Here is a 20626-nt window from a genome sequence, read left to right as displayed (position 1 = left end):
CAACTGTCTGTTGACACACTATTGAAGGTTATTTCTACATTTTCATTTTACTTGAAAATTAGGACCTTACCATGTTCTTAACACTTTCTCCCCCTCTTTAGGTGGCTACTTTAGCTGAGGGCAAGGAATGGTCTCTTGAAACTTCTCCTGCCAGAAACTGGACTCCACCTCAGCCCAAGATGGCCCTGTCTTCAGCTCATCGGTATGTATTCTAGTTATCCAATTCTCATACAGTTTGATCTCGCTATCAAGCATGACAGTTGAATGTCAGCTGTTCTTATTCTGCTGACAGACTATTTGTCTCCACTGGCAGCACTCTTTGCTAGAGATGAGATGCCTAAGGTAGAAGTACTTTCATTTCCATAATCGGGTTAATGTTTTTTACCCTCCTATTTCTTTGGAAGCTGTGTCTGAGAAAACAGATGACAAAGAGATTTTGTAACTGGGGAACTATTATCTGCCTCAGATTTGTTTTCCTAGATATTTACTATTTTACTACTATTACCATGTTTCAGCTTCAGTCTTCCGGGTTGACATTTTAATGTCCAGCCATAACTCAGCAGCTAGTTTAGTGAAGTTGCTCTTCTCTGACTTTGGATAGGAAGTGATGGCATGTTTGTTTGATCACCCTGTCCTCCCCACTGAATCTTTTTCTTGTATATCTTTTAGCTAAGAATTTGGGCAAGCTTCAGGTACCTTGCCCTGTAGCAGTGGTATCTAAACTTTCTTCAGTGTGGACCACATCTTAATACAGATTGTATTTGTACTAGCTACAGTCCCTCCACTTGTGCTTGCATAATTTCCCAATTGGCTACTACAGTATTTCCTTACATTCAAAATAGGAAAGCCTTTAGTGTATTGTAGCTGTCCAGAATACAGCAAATATCTTGCCTATTTTTGCTTTTTCCTTCTGTCCTGTCCTTTCTCTTCCCTTTCTTCCCTGAATATACTTCACTGTGGCTGCATGAACCATCTCCCCTCTCAATCATGGGCAAACACCTGGTCCCCTCTTCCACCTTCACCCCTAATAGCCCTCTCCCTTTCATGGCTGTCAGCTCTATTCTAGCTGGTGGCTCCAGTCCCTGAAGGTATCTGTGTTTCTCTTTCTCTGATGTTTTTGGATCCCTGGTAGAAGCATAGCTTGCTTTCAGGTGCTTCTGGTTCTTCTTGGCAATAAAGAGCCAGGATTACCTGTACAAGGAACTAGAAACAAGGAGAACCAGCAACTTGTGATTAGCAAGATCTATAATAACCACCAAGTGCTAGCAAACTAAAAGTGGTCTAAAGACCATTGTTTGTGGACTTGTTTACAGCTTTCTTTCTCCATGAGTTAAGATACTCAGATGCTCTCACCTGATGGATGTAAAATTCTGATCTGTCTTTGGCACAGGCTTCTGTGATGAGCAAAGTCATTTGTTTCCTTATGCTTCATGTACTTTAACTTTCTAAAAATCTTTCATTTGATTAGATCTGCTGGACCATCCCAGAATGCAGCTGGTTCTTCCGACAAAGCTTTTGAAGACTGGTTAAACGATGATTTCAGCTCCTATCAAGGGTAAAGTTATTTGACTTGCAAGTAATGTTTATTAAATTAGACACTTCTATATCAACCATTGTGTGTCATAGCCCTTCAGAATACCCTAGACTAAGGCCTTATTATTTGTCAGTTTACATATGGCTCTGTTAATCCATTGGGCCATACCAGACTATGGTCACATCCTCACTGGGTGTAAAATAAGTGATAATACATGACAAAGGATTGGGTATAAAAGCATTAAAAGGGGCCTTTTCTTTCCTATGTATCAAGAGAAGATTTGATGTGCAGTGAAGCTGAGGCTTGTGAGTCAAATATAGACAGTAGCTTTATCACCATGGTGGCCTCCTGGTCTATGAAGCTTTCAGGTTCAATTGCCTAGAGCAAAGTGTGTGAAACTCAGGTATTTAATAACGCTACCACTAGGTTCTTCAGTTAATGCAGTGAGTTGTATGCAAAAAGAAACCACAGCTCTGAAGTAACTAACTGATCTATTATATCACAGAAGAAGATTTACTGAGATGATAAAATCTGCGAGGCTTTCTTGTCTGCAGTGCACATTCACTAGCTTTACATAATTGTGTAGTGGTGTTCTTACATGTTAGAAACAAGGTGCAAAAGTAGAGCTGTATGAGGGAGTCAAGCATGCAGTTTACCTGCACTGCTGATGCAAATTCTACCAATCCTTTACTTCCAGGTATATGGAAATCTTTAAAACAAAGAAACAAAAATTCAGTTGTATCTTATATTTGTATTTATACTTGTACTTATATTACAATATACTTGTATTTATATTTTCGGTCTGATAGTTTTAATGAAATCCATAATAATTACAATTGTTTTCTGATGGTGTGTGATTTAGTGGCCAAGAGAATCGCTATGTGGGATTTGGGAACACAGTCAACCCTCCGAAAAAGGATGACGACTTCCTCAATAATGCCATGTCTTCGCTATACTCGGTAAGGAGATTCTCTCTCTGAGCTTTCTGTCACTGTTAGCAGTATGTTCCTGTATTTGTAGCCCAGATTATGGAAATATGAATAGAGAGAAAATTAATAGCTGTAACTGGGAAATATGCAATGCATGTGTATCTGAGGAACATTGTTTATTTCTGTTGTTGACACTTGTGTGTCTTCTCAAAGCAATCGGATCAAAAGTCCTGACTCCGCCAACACATTAAGCCTAAAATGCTGGTCAAAAAACAGGTGGAGGCAGTCCTAACAGGATTCCAAACATGAACTTCTTAACGCTAAAAGAATTGACCTCTCTACTATTGGCAAGGAATGTGCAACTACAAGTAGCAAACTGTTTACCAGGTCCAAGAGATGTCCTAGTGATGGGCAATGGGAGTATAAATAGACAGTTTGGTGATACCTGATGTAAGGAAAAATGTGGGGAGATTTGGATTTTCCTTTAGGGATTGCTCATATTTGTAAGAGTATATAGTATCCTTATTTCCTTTCCCTCCAACACTCTCTTGTTGTCAGTCTCCACTCAGCCACAGAAGTATAGAAGTCAAATACCATTGCAAATGGTTACTTTCAGCATTAGGAACATGCAAAAGTCAGTTTGCTCAGACCTTATTTGGAACTCCTAGATGGGTTACGTCTTTAAGTGAAACCAACAAACCACCTTGCCCCATCCCCTGTGGCTGCTTTTTTGTGCTCCTAGTTTCTTCTCTGTGACCTGACGATCCCATCAGAGATAATTCTAGCAGGTCTGGAAGGTTTCCTTGGGTCTGCAGCTCTCATATTTGACACATGCCTAGGTGCTTTGCTTCTTAGAGTTTATTGCATGGTGTATGCAAGATTTAATTACAGCACCATGACCTAGTGTAGAGGCATTCAGACTTACTTTTCCATTCATCTGTACACCATCCTTCAAATACAGTTTTGTACCTTTCAAATATGGGGAAGGAATGGAGTAGAAGTTCCATATGGCACAAAACCCTAAAGAAGGGTGGGGGTCATGGGAAAAGGTGTTCACAGATGGGTGGAAAAATGTTTAGTATTCACGTTATATATCAAATTCTATAAATGGCACAATTCACAAGCACCTGTATTATGTATCTCTCGGGTTTTTTTATAGTAAAATACTGCCGTATCATCTAAATCAGTGGTTCTCAACCAGGGGTACACATACCCCTGGGCGTACGTAGAGGTCTTCCAGGGGGTACATCAACACATCTAGATATTTGCCTAGTTTTACAACAAGCTACATAAAAAGCACTAGGGAAGTCAGTACAAACTAAAATTTCATACAGACACTGACTTGTTTATACTGCTCTGTATACTATATACTGAAAAGTCAGTACAATATTTATATTCCAATTGATTTATAATTATATGGTAAAAATGAGAAAGTCAGCAATTTTTCAATAATAGTGTGCTGTGACACTTCTGTATTTTTATGTCTGATTTTTGTAAGCAAGGAGTTAAGTGAGGTGAAACTTGGGGGTACGCAAGACAAATCAGACTCCTGAAAGGGGTACAGTAGTCTGGAAAGGTTGAGAGCCACTGATCTAAATCTTTGTCAGACATTATTCAAATGTGATCTGATTGAAACTAGTGATTAAAATGCCCTCTTGTGACTAAACACACAAACTGCAGCTTAAACATAAACACCTTTTGCAAAGCGATTGAAGTTTTTAATTTGCATGAATTCTCATCCGATTGAGGAAAACAATTTTCCTTATAATATATGAGAGGAATGAACCTAAAAAAATCAAATACACATGTAAGGCTTCTCCCTCCCCCCACCCCCCTTATTATTCATTAGATGGATAATTTGCTGTATAGTTGATGCTGATTAGGCTGAGATCAGTTTAGGTTGTCTGTTTCCTGTGAGCCTACAAAGCAAGATGAGACTCCTAATGAAGGGATTTCACTGGAGTCTTTAAAGGGACTGTCGAGTATAGACCCTCCACCTTCTTTTATGGACTAGCTAAATTCACTGGAAAGCATGATGAGCAAAGCACCCTGACCTTTTCTGGTATTATTTTCAGCTTTTCTGCAGAGATGCTCACAAGTGTCCATGTACCACTGGAATATCCGTGCTTCAAAAGTGACATACCAACCATATGGGGCAGTTTCAGGGCGTATCTGATCCATGCAGCTGCTGTTAAGCAGTACTGAAGTAGTGCAGCTCCATAGCTTAACAAATTTACTTGCAGGTGACCTGCAAAGGAAAAAAAATCTGTCAGTGTCCCTTTATAATGTGTATAAAGAAGGCCTGAAAAGTATGCCAAAGCTTTTTTTCTGGTTGGTTGGTTGTTTTACATTAGAAATTCAAATCTTGTCGTCTTGTTTTTATTGAAAGATTCTGCATGACTGGGTAACTAATAGTATTATATCACAAATATCAAGGAACTGGAAACTGAACAATTGAGAGAGGAAGAAAGTTTAATGAGAATGTTTAAAACTGTTCCCTTTTTCTTGGTAGCTCCTTATTAAATGCCTGACAAAAAACTGGGAGGAAAAAATCTTTATTATAGATTCCACACTCTATTACTAAGGGCTGAGAAAACTTCTGATTGAGTTTCCTGAACTTGATGGAGATCTCCAGGAAAAAAACAGGCAAAACAAGGCTTGATATTCCTGATATTTATAAGGCCAAAAAAACAACCAGAAGTTGTTTTAGGCTTTCTTATAAACAAGAAAAAAATCAATAATGGATCTGCATCTGCTGCTTATGAGCCCCTTTAATCCTTTTTTTGTTTGTTTTGTTTGAATGCACTGGCTCTTGGCTCCCTTTTCAGCTTCTTCCAGGCTTATACCTAAGTTTCACTCTGCCCCTTGCCCTTTCCCCCAGATCTTAACTCTCACAAAACACAAACTAGTTTTGATGTGTCCTGTACTCATTCGGGCTCTACCAACGTTTTGTCTTCTCTTACTATCATTGTGAAAATGTTTGTATTTAGAGAGAAACGAAAGCTTTGTGAAGTTGTTTCTCCATTAGACTAACCCATGTTCAGGATTGTTCATGTTACAGTCATTATAATTAGGATTTGTAGTATAGGAATGCACAAGAGAACAAGGGAAATTCACCACAATGTTTTTTACAGTTCAGTGGAACTTCGCCACAAGCAAATCTGTCTCAATTAGTGGGCATCTCTTATGGCTACAGGACAGGATGTGCCACAGAATATATTGACTTTGTTTCACTATTACATGTTAAATTAAGCTTCCTCCTCCTCCTCTTTTTTTTTTTTTTTTTTTTTTTTTTTTTAAAGGGATGGAGCAGTTTTACAACTGGAGCGAGCAAGTTTGCCTCAGCAGCTAAAGAGGGTGTAAGTAAACAAGAAGCTATTTCAGTCTTATTGTTGCAGTGGTATAAGGATTCTGTTAGTTTGATTTGGCCTCTTGACAGGGATTTATCTTGAAATAAATAATAAATGCTCCATATTGTAAGCTGAACCCCTGACGTCTATGTGCTCCTCCTTCCTACCTCTACGTCTAGACCCCTGACGTCTATGTGCTCCTCCTACCTACACCTCTACTTCGATATAATGCGACCCGATATAACATGAATTCAGATATAGCGCGGTAAAGCAGCGCTCCGGGGGGGGGGGGGGGGGGGGCTGCGCACTCCAGCGGATCAAAGCAAGTTCGATATAACGCGGTTTCACCTATAATGCAGTAAAATTTTTGGGCTCCCGAGGACAGCGTTCTATCGGGGTAGAGGTGTATATATAATTTAAAAAAATGGAAATGTTTATGTACTAAGTATAAGCAAAGCTGTGCATGGTCTGTGGTACAGGTTTTTGTATGCAGATTTATATGCACAGTGCATAAGAAGCTATGCAGTTTTTTTAGTTCAGTTTCTAAAAACTACACTTGGTACTGCATCTACATTTACAATGATAGGGAACATTACGGAGGCATAATCATGTTCGCAAGTGTGCTTATGTTCCATTCCTTTCCCTTTTGAGCTCTAGCATACCTTTTTCCAGATGTTTGCATGCTGTTCTTTTGAACAGAATCTAAAAAGCTATATTCTACGGTGATTTTTGTTTTGCAGTGACCGGCTTTTGTTTTGTTCGTCTTTCAGAATTATGGTGATGAGCAGTATACCATATATATATATATAAATAAAATAGTATTGCAGTATTACATTCTGAAATTAAAGCAGATAGAATGAAGTAGAACAAGGAAGAATTATTAGAGTTTGAGGACTTGACAGACCAGTGGTTAAGACATTTTTAGCTCTCAAGGCATTTGATCCGTCCTTGGGAGTCTCTGCCTTCTTTGGTGTGCATAATTTTCACTAATGGTAATGATTAAATCATGAGCTGTGATCCCTTTGACCTTGCACTCAACAGCCTGAATCAAAGGGTAGGAGTCCTGGTTGTCCCACACCATATCAAGTACCAGCCATGTGACCACCACCTTATAAACATGTTCCAGCCTTGTCTCCCCTTTCCCACCACTACAAGATCAAAGGGCCTAAACCCTGTCCTCACCCTCTCCCCATCGTCTCATGGGATCTCCATCTTCCAGCAGAGTTTCTCAGCTTTCAGCCACATTAAGTTGGCCACTTAAGGGGAAATAGCTGCTGGAGGTAGGTGCCTGACTAAGAGCCTCTAGAATCAAGCTACATCCAAACTTTCAGACATCCCACCACAGAATTAAATGTAATTTTACTATCTAGTGCCAACAACTCTTGACAAACCACCCCACCCCACAATTTGTGCCATTCTCATCTGCTTTAGGACTCTCATTCCTATGGATTCATGAGAATTTCCAATTTTGGATATTGGTCCTACTTCCTATATTTTCCACGTATTTATTTTTGGATATGCATACACAGCTTTGGTGAGGCATTTCTGTAAATAATTGGAGCACTGCACATAGATATCAAGAGAAGAATAATTAACATTTATTTACCATTCTTTCATAGAATCATAGAATATCAGGGTTGGAAGGGACCTCAGGAGGTCATCTAGTCCAACCCCCTGCTCAAAGCAGGACCAATCCGCAGACAGATTTTTGCCCCAGATCCCTAAATGACCCCCTCAAGGATTGAACTCACAACCCTGGATTTAGCAGGCCAATGCTCAAACCACTGAGCTATCCCTCTCCTTGTTTAAAGGGGTTTTGTTTTCTGGGGCAATGGTGTGGATTAGCACTGAGTCAAGCCAAGTTAGTGTTTTCTGCGGTAATTTTGCACTGAGCTGTACATTGTTGATTTGGTCAGTTGCTTTGTGTTTCAGTTTTTTAGTTCAGTAGATTTACTCTGAGCTATAAAGTCAGACTGATTTACTTAGAAAGCACATCAGGGAAAGATGGCGGTGAGATGTCTAGAATTCTGAGTTCTGAGAGTGGAGTTTCTGGCAATACTAGGCTACTTTGTTTCCCCTGTCTTTATGCCCCCTTTTGGCAAATGGTTTTATATCTATGTCTTGGGGATTATATCAGTAGCTATTGACTTACAATTAGAGCTAGTCAATATTTCAATATTTTAAAATAAAAAATGAGGGGAGAAACTTTTTTGTGAAAATGTTTTTTGAAAAAAATCCCAGTTTTTGTTCGCTTCTATAGACAGTTGATACCTTCATAGAAGGATGGAAGGAGTGTACTTTCTTTAAAGCTAAACGTGTTCTAAGAAATAGAGCGTGAAATCCTGGACACCATTGAAGTCAATATCAAAACTCCCATTGGTTTCAGCTGGGACCAGGATTTCACTCACAATGTCTATTTATTAGGGAGAAAAAATCAAGTTGATCTAAACAAACTATTTTTTTTTTCTTCCCATTTTACAGGCTACCAAATTTGGATCTCAAGCAACTCAAAAGGTGATTAAAACAAGTAGCTCTGTCATTTACAGTAATTGGGCTTATTAGGAATATGTACCAATTCTCTTTATATCAGTAAAGATCTTATGAAAGGTCCTTATGAAACCATGGTGTGTATCCTCAGTGCTGCATATTTGCATCTGTATAATTATATGCTAGGATATTGTCTCTTAAAAACTACATATTAGGTTTTACTCCCACAGGGATTGTGACATTTTTACAGTACACATAAATAATGGGTGTAGTTTTATTTGCTATTGAAATTAAACAGTTTGTTGAATGAATGGTTTGATGCCATACAATATTGTTATGATTGTGTTTTTGAGAAACTTAAGGATGGTTTCTCCTTAAAATATATGCTTCTAATTTTTGTGTGTGATCTGTAAGTAGGTGTTTTAATAGAATGCATGTGCTCATTCCATTGCATGAATTGAAAACAACAGCACATTGAATAATATTGTTGAATTAAGATGCTTGTGTTTAAACAGGCAACAATTTCAAATATACACGTATTTTGTTTTTATACTAGGATTAAAGCGAGGACAGTCAGACCTGAATTGCCCACAGCTCTGACATAAACATGGTCTGGTTTTGTAGAACATTTTTGAAAATCCCAAGCTGGAAAGCAAAAATCTGGCTTTACTCCTTGAATTCCCCAAGGAATATGATTGATTAAGTGCCAAAATCTAAATGTTATGTTTTGGGTTGGAAGGGGATTATCTATAGTACATGAAAGAGTCTTGCTCTTGAACTGTGATTCACGTGTGTACAGCATTAGCCTGAGCTACATGGGACATTGTTCAAAACAGGGTTGGAAAATGCATGGGAAGGCTTGACGGTCAGCAGGGAGTTACAGCTGCTAGTATGTCACTGTCTCACATTATAAGCTAACATTATATGTTTTTGAAGGATTAACAAAGAAAACGTCACTCAGAAGTACTTCAACTTGAACCCTAGCTAAAAGCCATAAGATATTTATTGCTTGGCTTGAATGAGAAAAGTTTAGTGTTATGCAGGTCTTCCTCTACATATAATTTTCCATTTTGAAACCTATTCTTTATATACTGTTACATTTAGTGTGGGTGTACATCTTTATAATATAGAGAACTAAATGTAGAAGCTTATCAGATCTACTGACAAGCACTTTAGCAGATTTTTCTTCTTCAGCCATATTAATGATAGCTCAAATTTGCTAATTAACAACCTGATCTGTTGCTTTATAGCAAACATTTAGAATCTGGCTGACTCTGAACTGTGGCGGCCATGTATTTTGTAATTAAGTTTAGCCACTGGACATTAAACAGACTTCTGCTCATTATTACTCTTGTCAGTAGAGCCTGGAATTGGAAAAGGATCATGCGACTTAACTTGCCTGAAAAATGCTTCAATTTTTTTGCTAAAAGCTGCTTCTTCTACCTTCCTTGCTCTCTTTCTCTTGTGCTGTCTGGGTAAAGTTTTGGGGCTACAAGCAGCAGCCAGAGCCGGTAAAGCACTCACATATAATCACGTGCATGGGCGCTTTTTGTCACTGTTCGTGCTGAATATGTGTGTTTGCTCTTGAGCTGTCTTTTTTTATTTCCTCTTTTTAAGTCAGTCTTTTTTTTTTAATAGTGTCGTCTGCATCATTCTGTAATGTCTCTTCAAGCCTATTTAAAATAGGTTAAATTAGTAAAAAAGAGCCAGTTCTGCCCTCTGGTATGTTAGAGAACATTCTGTACTGCAAGCCATGCTACTTGCACAGTTTTCCCTTCTGCATGTGGAATTCAGGAATGATGTATATACAGAATAGCTTTGGAGTGCCATTTGAAGCCAGAATTTAGTAAGAAAGCCCCCACAGAAGGAATATAGTGTTTGTTGTACTGGATCACACCATAGGATTATCAGGTTTGATATCCTGTCTTTCACAGTGGCCAATACCCAATGTTTCAAAAGAAGACAAAACCGTGTCACCCACTGCCCCTTTCTATATCCATCTGCAAAATTGTGCAGCCCTGTTACTGTACAAAAGTGTCCTCCCTGATATCTGCAGTGATCCATTACTCCCTTAAGCATCATATTTGATATTCTTTGATCACTAACCGTAGTTAATTATACCTTTTAATGACAATAAATTGGACAATGTCTGAGTTAATAGGCATAAAATAGGCTGCTTCTAATTCTGTGGGGATTTTTGTGTTTTGGGTTTTTGCAAATACTTGTTTATAAAGAGAATAAATGGCAGCAGCTTAGCACATAAGCAGCTCTTCAAGAACTAATCAGTGTAGTGTACTTGTCACCCAATGGTTGGTTAAAGATTGTTTTATTATGGACAGTGAGAAAAGGAGTAATTTTAACCGTTATGAAAAATTCCAAGTGACTCTGTCCTTTTAATATTGTCCTGCCAAACTCATTTGTGACTTCCTCACTCTTACAGTATGGATTCGCATGCTGTAAACCTCCTCTCTACAGTACAGCAGCCTTATGCATCTATCCTAGATATAATTATAGTTTTCCTCCTAGAATGTCTGCACATCTCAGCAGAGAGAGAAGCTTAAGCCATAAAATAGTTTAATCATCCTTTCACGTGGGTATGACTGTGGTGTATTGCCTAGAAACAGGGAATTGGTTATTAATAGATGACATTGCCTGCATCACAGGAAGAGAGTATTTCATTGTGAAAGAATTAATATTCTTTCCTGATGAAAAGGCCTGTGTCTGCTGATAATCCCATTAACAAGAACATGTAAGGAAGGGTACATTTCTCAGTTTTTCAAAATATTTGCTAAAGCTCATGGCTTAGGAAGAGGCCTGCCTTCTGGGCTGTTGCTGGTTGAAAGGTTGTGCCAGTTCAAGGACAGACCTTTCTTGGGCTGTGGGAACTTTCAGCAGCTTTTATTGCCTTTTATCTGTGTTTTCTTTTTCTTGTAGCACTTTCTGTAGTGTTGCATTGTGTGTGCTTTTAGCTCACTATGTTGCTTGTATGAGGCAAAGCTTAAGGCTTTTCTGTCCTATGTTCTTTGAGTCTCCTGCAGGCTAGTTTCTTGGCAGTGAATGTTGGCTGTATTTTATGAAGGAAAATATAACTGACTTTACTTTTGTTTTGCTTTTAAATAGGCATCAGAGTTAGGTCAGACTTTAAATGAAAATGTTCTCAAACCTGCACAGGAAAAGGTAACTTTGGAAATGAGTAAATTACTTACAGAATATTTTCGTATTACCGAGGAAGTCATTTTGTTTTTTCCTGCCACAAGGAGTTAGGTTGTTGACAGCATGTTCAGTTATTTTACATATCCTCGCCCAATAGCAGAGGGAAAATGCCAAATAATTCAATATTAATATTACAAAATAAATGTTCAAGTGGCAAAATTGTTCTCATTTTGACGGGCTTCATGTCAAAATCAATCCTGAGAGATCCCCATTTTCTCTTGCTTGGTTCTCCTTCTCATGAGATGCCCTGTTACAGCCATCTTCCTTCATGTGATGGAAGAGTGGCTGGGACTCCATTCAGAGTCCCTCATGGCACCTCTTAATTGGCTAGAGAGGTCAGTGATAAGCAAATATTTTGATTAGTAATATTACCTTAGTGAGTGTTTAATTTCATAGAAGTCACACTTCTGACTGATAGTACTGTTTCCTTTCAAATAGCATCTTGAAGGCATATACATAAGGGTTAACATAATCTGATCAGTAATGTGGTTTCTAACTGGTTGCAGACAGTTCTTAAAAGAAATATGTTCTTTATTTTTTTTTTTTTTTTTTTTTTTTTTAGATCCTTGTCTTAATCAGCTAATCTCAAGGATTATCTGTATTCATAAAACAGAATATACTCAATCTTTATCCTATTTAGTCATTTTACTAGGAAAAGATTAACTGTTAGTGTCACTTCTGAAATTATTGTTATATTGTTTACCAGAATTTAGAATATTTTTAAAGCATCAAAAGCAGGAGTAAAAGCCTGTCTCCTCACATGTATAGTTATTTACACTTTAGCTGTAGATACATGAATGAATGCTATGTGTGCTTTCCAGGTAATCCAGCTGGCAAAAAAAGAAAGCTAAGCAGCCATTCTGAGTGAGTGGTGCTGGCTAATTTTACCTATTTTAATCATAGAGTCTCCATAATTTGCCAAATATTGCCTTCCCTGTTAATGTGTAACACAGTTTTTATATCTTTTTCCCAGGTGACGTGCATTTAATTTATCCTGTACGCCTACAGATTTTAGATCAGTCCCAAAATTTGTATAATTAGGCCTTCATGTATGAGAATGTGATGATCTACTTACCTAAACATACTTATTTTTACTGTTGTGGTAAATACATTAATTTTTGTTTCATGGGGGAACATAGTACCAGCACTGTAGAATATGGATTCATGTCTGATTTGAAAAAATTAGCCTATCACCCAAGTAAATCAGTCCTCTTGTATCACACACTCATTACATTGTCCTTTTTTATATGGAGTTTTCCACTCTCTAATGTGATCCTGAATCATTTCCAGAATAGAATCTTTTTACAGAAATGAATCTTCTTATCAAGATTTTTGTTTTGGTAGAGATAGTAAATTCTGTATAGATGCAAATAGGGTAATTTATAATACAAAGTATACTGCAGCCAGTACGTTTTCTTAGGGTGCTTTTCCTGTAGCTGACTTCCATGTGTTGGAAGACTGCTGTAGTGAAGGATGTTGCACACTAGCTAAGGTAAATAATGGCAAACTGCCCTTGGGCAATGCTTTGTTAGTTTATTCTAAATAAAATTATCTTCTACATAATTGACAGCAGCCAGTGACAGTCTGGCCCATGTGTAACTATATCGGGTCACTTGTACACTTTTGTATTGAGATGATTGTTTTACACCAGCTGAGAAACTAAATTCCAGTGGGCTCCAAATGACCAGGAGGCAAGGATATCAAGACTTTTGTAAGGTTTCCAGTAGATTTGTGTAAATGATAAAAACCTATTTTCTTGGAACCCATTCTTATAGGTGCCTTGTTTTCAGTCTCTCCAGAATACCATTTTATGCAGTAAAACATATTCTTTATAAATGGCCATGCAGTAAGTTTTTTTTTTTTTTTTTTTTTTTTTAAATCTGTGTGGGGTGTTTTTCCCACCCCCACTCTTCCCCCAGTTCTCAAGTTTCGTGTAATAGTGCCAATCCAAAGCCCAAATAAGTCAATGGAAAGAGTCCCACTAACTGTAAAGAGCTGAGGATCAGCCCATTAGTAGCAGCAGACTTCATATTTTATTTTCTTAACCTTATTGTCTATTGAGTCAAATATACTTTAGCTTGTTTTTAACTTTTGTCTCTAGCTGTTATCACAAGCTGTCCTGTTTTAAGCTGTAGACACCATTTTGTTTCATGACTAACTACTGACATTTTGATTCATTTAGGTGAAAGAGGGGAAAATGCTTGATGAGTTCTCCATGGGGGTATCTCATCTGGCCACCAAGGTACGAAGGGGCCTGCCTACCCATTAGGAGGCCAAATACTAAGCCAGTCTCCATATTCTTTCATGTGCACAGGTCACACAAACACAAGTGATAAGTGTCTTATAAAACAAAATCCCTAAGATGTGTTAGTTTCTGCTTTTTGCTATTTATATGTACTCAATACAAGTAATCTGAGAAAGGGATATTTTAAACACAAGATTGCTTATGCCATTGACATAATAAAATAGCTTGATACACAGACAGATTGTGAGTGTAAATAGCTACAGGTACATTAACCAGATCTTAGTAGCATCTGAATGATGCTTACACTGACATCAAAATGTAGACTTGTAATAGAATCAGTGACCCAAATGTTTGACAGTAAATGTGTGCTAAAGAATATGGAGACAGCTTAAATAAAATATGTACACTTATTAACCTTGTTAATGTGTGTACCTTTTTCCCATTATGCTGACATTGCTTGGTAACGTGGTAAGTGCTCCCTACTACTGCTAGTTTCAGGACACTTGCAACATTTTATAACATGCTATTTCAGTCATTTGCACAGCATTGCCTAGTGCTGTTGATGTCCTAACTGTTGTGGGCAGTTAAAGTCAGTACTGGAAGTCACAGTGCCAGGAGTTTTTCCTGTTTAAAAGGATGGGAATGATGGAATGCTTCAACAAAAAAGTGAATTAATGTCTTGTCCATTTTGCTCAAAGCCTGGCAATTTGCCCCATCATACATAGAGCCCCAACTGGTGTATTTGGATCTCAGAATGGTGCTCATTATTGATGCCATTTCATGGGTTGTGCTTATGATCTCAGCATAACAGAAGGAAAATGTGTTTTGGAATTCCTCCAACAGTAACATTCAAGAAATTAACTTTTGGCCTGTCCACGTGAGCACTGAAATGAAATTGCTTTTGGAAACCGTTGGTGAAACCACTTAAGTATATTTACACTATTGCTGTGTGAATAAAGTCAGACCCTGCAGCAGATCCGGAACTTAGTTAAACATTGTTGTTTTTGGATTAACTCTGGATTTACATCAGGGTAATTGAGATCAGAATGTGGCTCATAGTTTATGGTAATTTGATGAATCACATTCAAAATTACTTAGCATCCAAGCACTATTCTATAGCTATATTTGGTTTAAAACTTGCTTAGCATGGACACAAGCCTTGTTAAACAGTATTCTATTTCATAATGGTTTAAAAGTTCTAGACAGGGCTTCATAATCTAAAGATATCAAGTTAGGTCTGTTCCAGTATTTTCTCGCTTGTGAAGATCTTTATGTAGCTCTAGCCATGTACCTAGTTTCTTATACCTGTTTATTAATGTATGTTACTAAATTTCCATCAAGTCCCTGACTTTTATTCTTGCCGACTTACAAAATCTACAGTGAAACTGATTGGCGAGTGTATGGCTAGCTCCCCAACTAATGACCAGAACGGCTATAGATGCATGCTTAACTGGTGCTTCGCCACTTTTCTGGGGGCACTCCCTTTATGCACAAAAGTGGGCATACCAAGTTGGAGTCTGGGGCTAAAAACACAGGGTCTGAGTCCGTTGCCCAGTACTTTATGCTGCCATTCACACTAGTGCAAAGTGGATGGAAAATATTACCATTCTGAACTGGTAATGTTTTGCATTTTCACAATGACATCACAAAATCCAGCACAATGGAGAATCAGGTGACCCTTCCTGCTCCGAGCAATCCCAACATTTTCATCAGAAAATTCAAAGGTAAAAGTCAAAAGCTGTCACTACCAACAATCAGGTGAAAAAAATAAGCCCTGGTTGCCTGTCCAATTTTTTTGTTAATTGCTCACTTGTTAAGCACTGTCCAGTCAATGTTTTTCTTTCATGGACCTTGCAAAATCATAATGAAAGCTTAATAGCCTAGACATAACAATGACTTGCTATGATGATGACAAAAGAGAGCCTATTTTAATTGCCATATTGGCCTCCTGAGTGGGTGAGTCGAACTTTGTGAGGCTGCTTTAAATATGTCTTCATATGCACAGGGGTGTGTTCTGGGGTGGTGCATTATGGATTTTGGTTAGCAGTCTTTATTAGAACAAATGTGTGAGTTCAGTCCAAATATGTGGTAATTCATTAAGTGTGAAATAACCTTGTTCTTTTTTTCCAGGTTCAGGGGGTTGGCAGTAAGGGATGGCGGGACGTCACCACTTTCTTTTCCAGCAAATCAGATGATCTTTCTGAAAGGTACTCTCTTTTTTGTTTGTTTTTTTCTTCTCTCTAAAATACATGGATTCATAAAGTATGTCAAGATATACCCTGTGTTTTCCCTATAATATAAAAGTAGCAGGGAAAACTTTTCCTCAGCAATACTAGTGTCTTTAATTTTAGTAGGAAGAAACATTTTTCTTTCATCAAATCTTCACTAGTTTTCAAAAGTAATAAATACCATTTAATATAATAAACAGGTAATACGGGGCACACAAATACGATTTAATTTAATTTAGCTGGTCATCAGCCCTGAGTATTGCATTGAGACCAAAATAGCTCTGAATGTAACTTTTATTAATTCATACCAATTCAGATGGAATACATCATCTTTTATATTTTCAAGGTGATTACCCAAACCAGCAAAATCTGGAAATTAAAACCCAAGGCAGACTCCGTTCTAAATATATTCATTCAAGTTCTTCTGCCTTGCTCATTTTTGTCATCTCCAAATTGCTTTGGGCAAAGGATCCTGGCACTATTGTTTCATCTGTTCTTGTTGGTTAATGTCTCAGCTGTAAAATTAAATGCAGAAATATCATTTTTTCCCTGCAGAAATACCTAATTTATAAGGTGATGACAGACAAGCTTAGTAGGAGCTGGGGGTGAAGGTTTCCGCTTAAGCAGATTTATTAATTCAGTAATGTGAGATGAGTGGTACAAAAGTTGATATTTTCCCCCACCTCTGATCTTTTTGCTTTAAAGACCACCTGAGGGAGACAGCTATCAGAACAGCGGAGGAGAGGGCTACCAGAACAATGCTGTAGATCAAAGTTTCTGGGAAACCTTTGGCAACTCAGACCCACCCAAGGCTCATAAATCCCCAAGCAGTGACAGTTGGACCTACGTGGACAATTCCACAGAGAAGAAGAGCTCTGATAGCTGGGACGTCTGGGGTTCGGGGACGGTCTCCAACAACAAGAACAGTAACAGCGACAGCTGGGAAAACTGGGAGACCAACTGGGAAAATGCTGGAGGGGAGAGCAAGACCAAAAAATCCCCCAAGAAAATGACAAAAGTGTCTTCAGCAGCTGATGATGGGTGGGATAACCAGAACTGGTAGGCCTCTGTAACCCTGCTTCGCATGGCGAAGGAAGGAGTCCATGCTCTCTGATGAAAGAAGTTTCACACACAGCTGGATTAACATGGTTGTCCTTATTGACCTGTTACCTTGTGCTTCCCCTTCATTCTCCTTTCTTCTGTTCCAGTTTAGAAAAACAAATAGTGTCTCAGTCTCATCATGACCATATGAAGATATGGCTCTCCCATCGTAAAGGATAGTAATAGATATATTCTCCTCACCATAGCGCTATTGGAGCTGGGTATACTAACTTCTTAAAATGAGAATTCAGAGGAACAAATCAGTGCAAGCATGTTTTCATGGCACAATATTGCATGTGTAGTTTCTTAGAATTGCCCCTCCAGTATTCCTAACTTCTAATGAAGTTCTAGAGAACATCTGGGGTGGGGTGATGCAGGGAAAGGAGGGGATATATCTTCAACAGATAGCCAGCAATTGAACGTGTGAACTGCAGTTGAATAAGTACCAGTTTAAATGCCTCTCTCTACTGCTGGGACTGCATTAAATCTGGCAGTTAAAAATGGCCGTTAAAACACTTTTTATTGAAGCTGTATTTTTAAACTTTGCAAGGTTTGAGAACTTTTTTTTAAACCTTTTTTTTCTTATAGAGAGAAATCCTAGATGAGAAAAAAAACTAGAGCTAGATAATTATTAGTATGTAACTCACCATTTTGTCAGCCTGACCATATAGGAGTGTTCATAAGGGCACCACTTCTTGCCCTTTGATTTAGGGATATACACAGTGCAGATTTTCTGCAGGTGTATCATGCAGAGTTACGGTATTTTTTCCTTTAACTATTAAGAAGTGTCTTCCTCTCTTTAGCTTTCTTCCTTCCAGATTCCTAAGTTCACCTGCTATGTTTTTGTTAAAATGAAACCTTTCTCCTCTTCTGCTTGAGCTTTTATCAGCATGTGTTGACCACAACAGCAATGAAACTTTGGAAAAATCCAGCGACAGTAAGCAAAATGGGAGAAGAGAGGGAAAATAAAACATTGTTAAAGATAGAGACAAGCTAATTTTGATGAATAGATGAATAGAACTCTGGATTTAACAGTGAAACTTAAATTCAGCAGATTGATTAATCTTCTCTTCAATTGTCAAATAGAAACAATTTTATAATTGTTTAAACCACCTTTTCCTCCACAATTTCCCTAATACCTTTAGAGTCTCTTTGAATTTTTTTTTTTTTTTTTTTTTAGTCAGGTCTGAGCTTTGATTTTTATTTTTTTTAACCTTCTTTTCATGATTTATAAACCCATAATCTTTGAATATGGAAAACTAAAATAGAGGAATTCAGATATTTCCTTTAACGAAGGTGTCTTATGTTAAGTATCTGTCTGCTGTGGATGGGGTGTAACTCTATTTTTTTATTGTTACTGTGGTGTAATGTCGTAAATATACAATATAACTGAATATTGTAGTTAGAAGTCACTTGAAAACTTCAAATCATGGTGCCATTGGATAATACTTCAGATACCAGTGTGGAATTCTGTACCGTGGACATTATTTGTGAACCTTTTGAGAGTAAGAATATCTTTGTATTGACAAGCTGACCAAATGATAGCTGATGCTGATCGTTTGATAAGTTTTCTGTCTCAGCTATTGCTCAGTTTCTGTCATTCACCATGGAGAAGGTTCAAATTTAACCAGTGGATATTGTCCATAAATTAACTGTCTTCAGCAGCCAAAAATAATGATGATAATCATGAATTACCCAAAAGTATTAATGGTTTCTTGATTTATAGTCTAAGTAGTAATATCTGTATTTATATTGTGGAGAAATTTTGACCTTGCAGGATTGTTTATTGTATTTCTATCACTATAGTCTTTCTAATTATCCGCTGAATATTTTTCTGATCTGTTTTATCCCCTCTTCCATGCTGCTCCCCTATCCTTTATCTCAATGGTTTTCTCTTGATTTAGTACCTTTCAGTAACCTTTTGGTGATCTGTTGAGACCCACACCTAACCAGAGTACTTTACGCAATGCTAATAATTATCCAGAGTTTGCTTGTGCCAGACTAATGCAAGGCTTTGTGTGTCACACTAAGGAATCCTAGTTGCTGAATGACCCTTTTTAAAATGGCAGCAGCACAGCAAGATATAAGACTCCGATGCTTCTTGTGGTAGTGGCACCATTTTCAAGAACATTTACAGCCAGAATCCATACGAGTGTTTTTACTGGAATTTCTGCTCTTCGGTTTCAGAGATATTGTTGTCATGGCTTGACTGCATGTTAAACATGTAACAATTCTTGTATTTTATGCATACACTTCTGTTACTTGTTCTTCCTTTCACTTGTCTACTGCCCAGTTTGAAACTAATGCATGTACTTTGAAGGCCATGCTGTGTAATTTGTACGTGAAGTGGTATTGCCCAGTCCTTGACTCGCAATTATCTTTTGTGAAGTGTTGCAGTAGTAGTGACAGCAAAATGCACCTGATTAGCTGGGTTGCCTGACTTCTGAAGTTGTGTGTCTAAAGTGATGTGAAGCTGATTCAGCTTCCTGTGTTCTATTTTATTACTGTCTTTTTTCACCAGCCTCCTGAAATAGCTTTCTGTAATAGGTTGAGCGATCTATTTAAAAATAATTTGATGTGCATATACTATTGTCCCTATTCTCCCCACTTTTGTGGTTTGCCTAATAGGGAATTGTTTACATCACACTTGCAGCTAAGATTGGCTCAACATAGTTTTTAGGCCTATACTTGAACATAGTGAAAATCAGAGCCCTGACTGAGCAGAACTTTGTAACAGTGGTGTTCTTCCAGTCCAGGAGACAGTGAAGGAATAGCTTCCTCCTTTGCACTGTTGTGGGGAGTCCTGACGTACCCTTACGCTTCCAGAGAGATCTTGTAGGGTGGTTAAAAAGTAGGATTGTGGTGGAAGATACAGATGGAACAGTAAAACTGGGCCTGTTGCTCAATCCAAGTGCATGCATTTCCCATTCATTTTAGGACCGCTGAATCAAAAATGAATTTTTTGTTCATTGAAATCCAGATGGTGTAGCATGTCTTTGAGTAGAGGTGAGAGGAGGGTGAAACTAGGGCATTTCCTCTGGCCAGTTTTTGTTCTCTTTGTTTTTAGTTTATTAGCAGCCATTTGAAAGCTCTTCAGTCAGGGGAGGGCGGTATCAAAGCCCAGTTCTTAGTGGAAATGTTTTCTTCTCCTAAAAAACACCCTCACAGCTGGCACCGTTGTATGCTTGAGACATACCAATAACCGAATGGTGGAGCCTCAGCTGCATAGATGTGGCCCAGCCCTGAGTTTGAGACACATTCTCAGGGTATGCAAGCCTGTAGTGCCACAGTATGCTGTGCCTGTTTTGTGGATAAGCAGGACTTCTGTTTCCAGAACTCTGTCTTGCACCTTTCACTAGCATGAAAAAAATTTTTTTTTTTTTTTTTTTTTTTTTAAATGTAGGGGAGATGGACACTAGAGAAATGGTGATTGGGGAAGTTTTCTATTTGATAGTGCATCACCCAGGCTAGCCTTTCCAGTGTTTCAGTCTCCATTTCATTTAAACTGACGGATCTCATCAATGGCATATTTACAGCAC

At 38.0% G+C, this 20626-nt stretch overlaps 1 protein-coding gene across 1 annotated transcript in view; it reads left to right on the top strand.

Annotated features, from left to right (window-relative positions):
• Window positions 1–17049, top strand: part of ARFGAP1 (ADP ribosylation factor GTPase activating protein 1) — a 28038-nt gene extending 10989 nt beyond the window's left edge. The window contains exons 5-13 of the mRNA XM_065414776.1: window positions 102–202; window positions 1469–1555; window positions 2397–2493; window positions 5766–5822; window positions 8295–8327; window positions 11421–11477; window positions 13696–13755; window positions 15889–15965; window positions 16692–17049. Of these exons, the coding sequence (XP_065270848.1) occupies window positions 102–202; window positions 1469–1555; window positions 2397–2493; window positions 5766–5822; window positions 8295–8327; window positions 11421–11477; window positions 13696–13755; window positions 15889–15965; window positions 16692–17049 (927 nt within the window). The remainder of the gene's footprint in view (window positions 1–101; window positions 203–1468; window positions 1556–2396; window positions 2494–5765; window positions 5823–8294; window positions 8328–11420; window positions 11478–13695; window positions 13756–15888; window positions 15966–16691) is intronic.
• The last annotated feature ends 3577 nt before the right edge of the window (window positions 17050–20626 follow it).

This window comes from Emys orbicularis, chromosome 12, assembly GCF_028017835.1.
Source record: "Emys orbicularis isolate rEmyOrb1 chromosome 12, rEmyOrb1.hap1, whole genome shotgun sequence".
NCBI lineage: Eukaryota > Metazoa > Chordata > Testudines > Emydidae > Emys > Emys orbicularis.
Note: the sequence above shows the minus strand (reverse complement) of the source record. Positions and strands in the feature narration are given on the sequence as shown.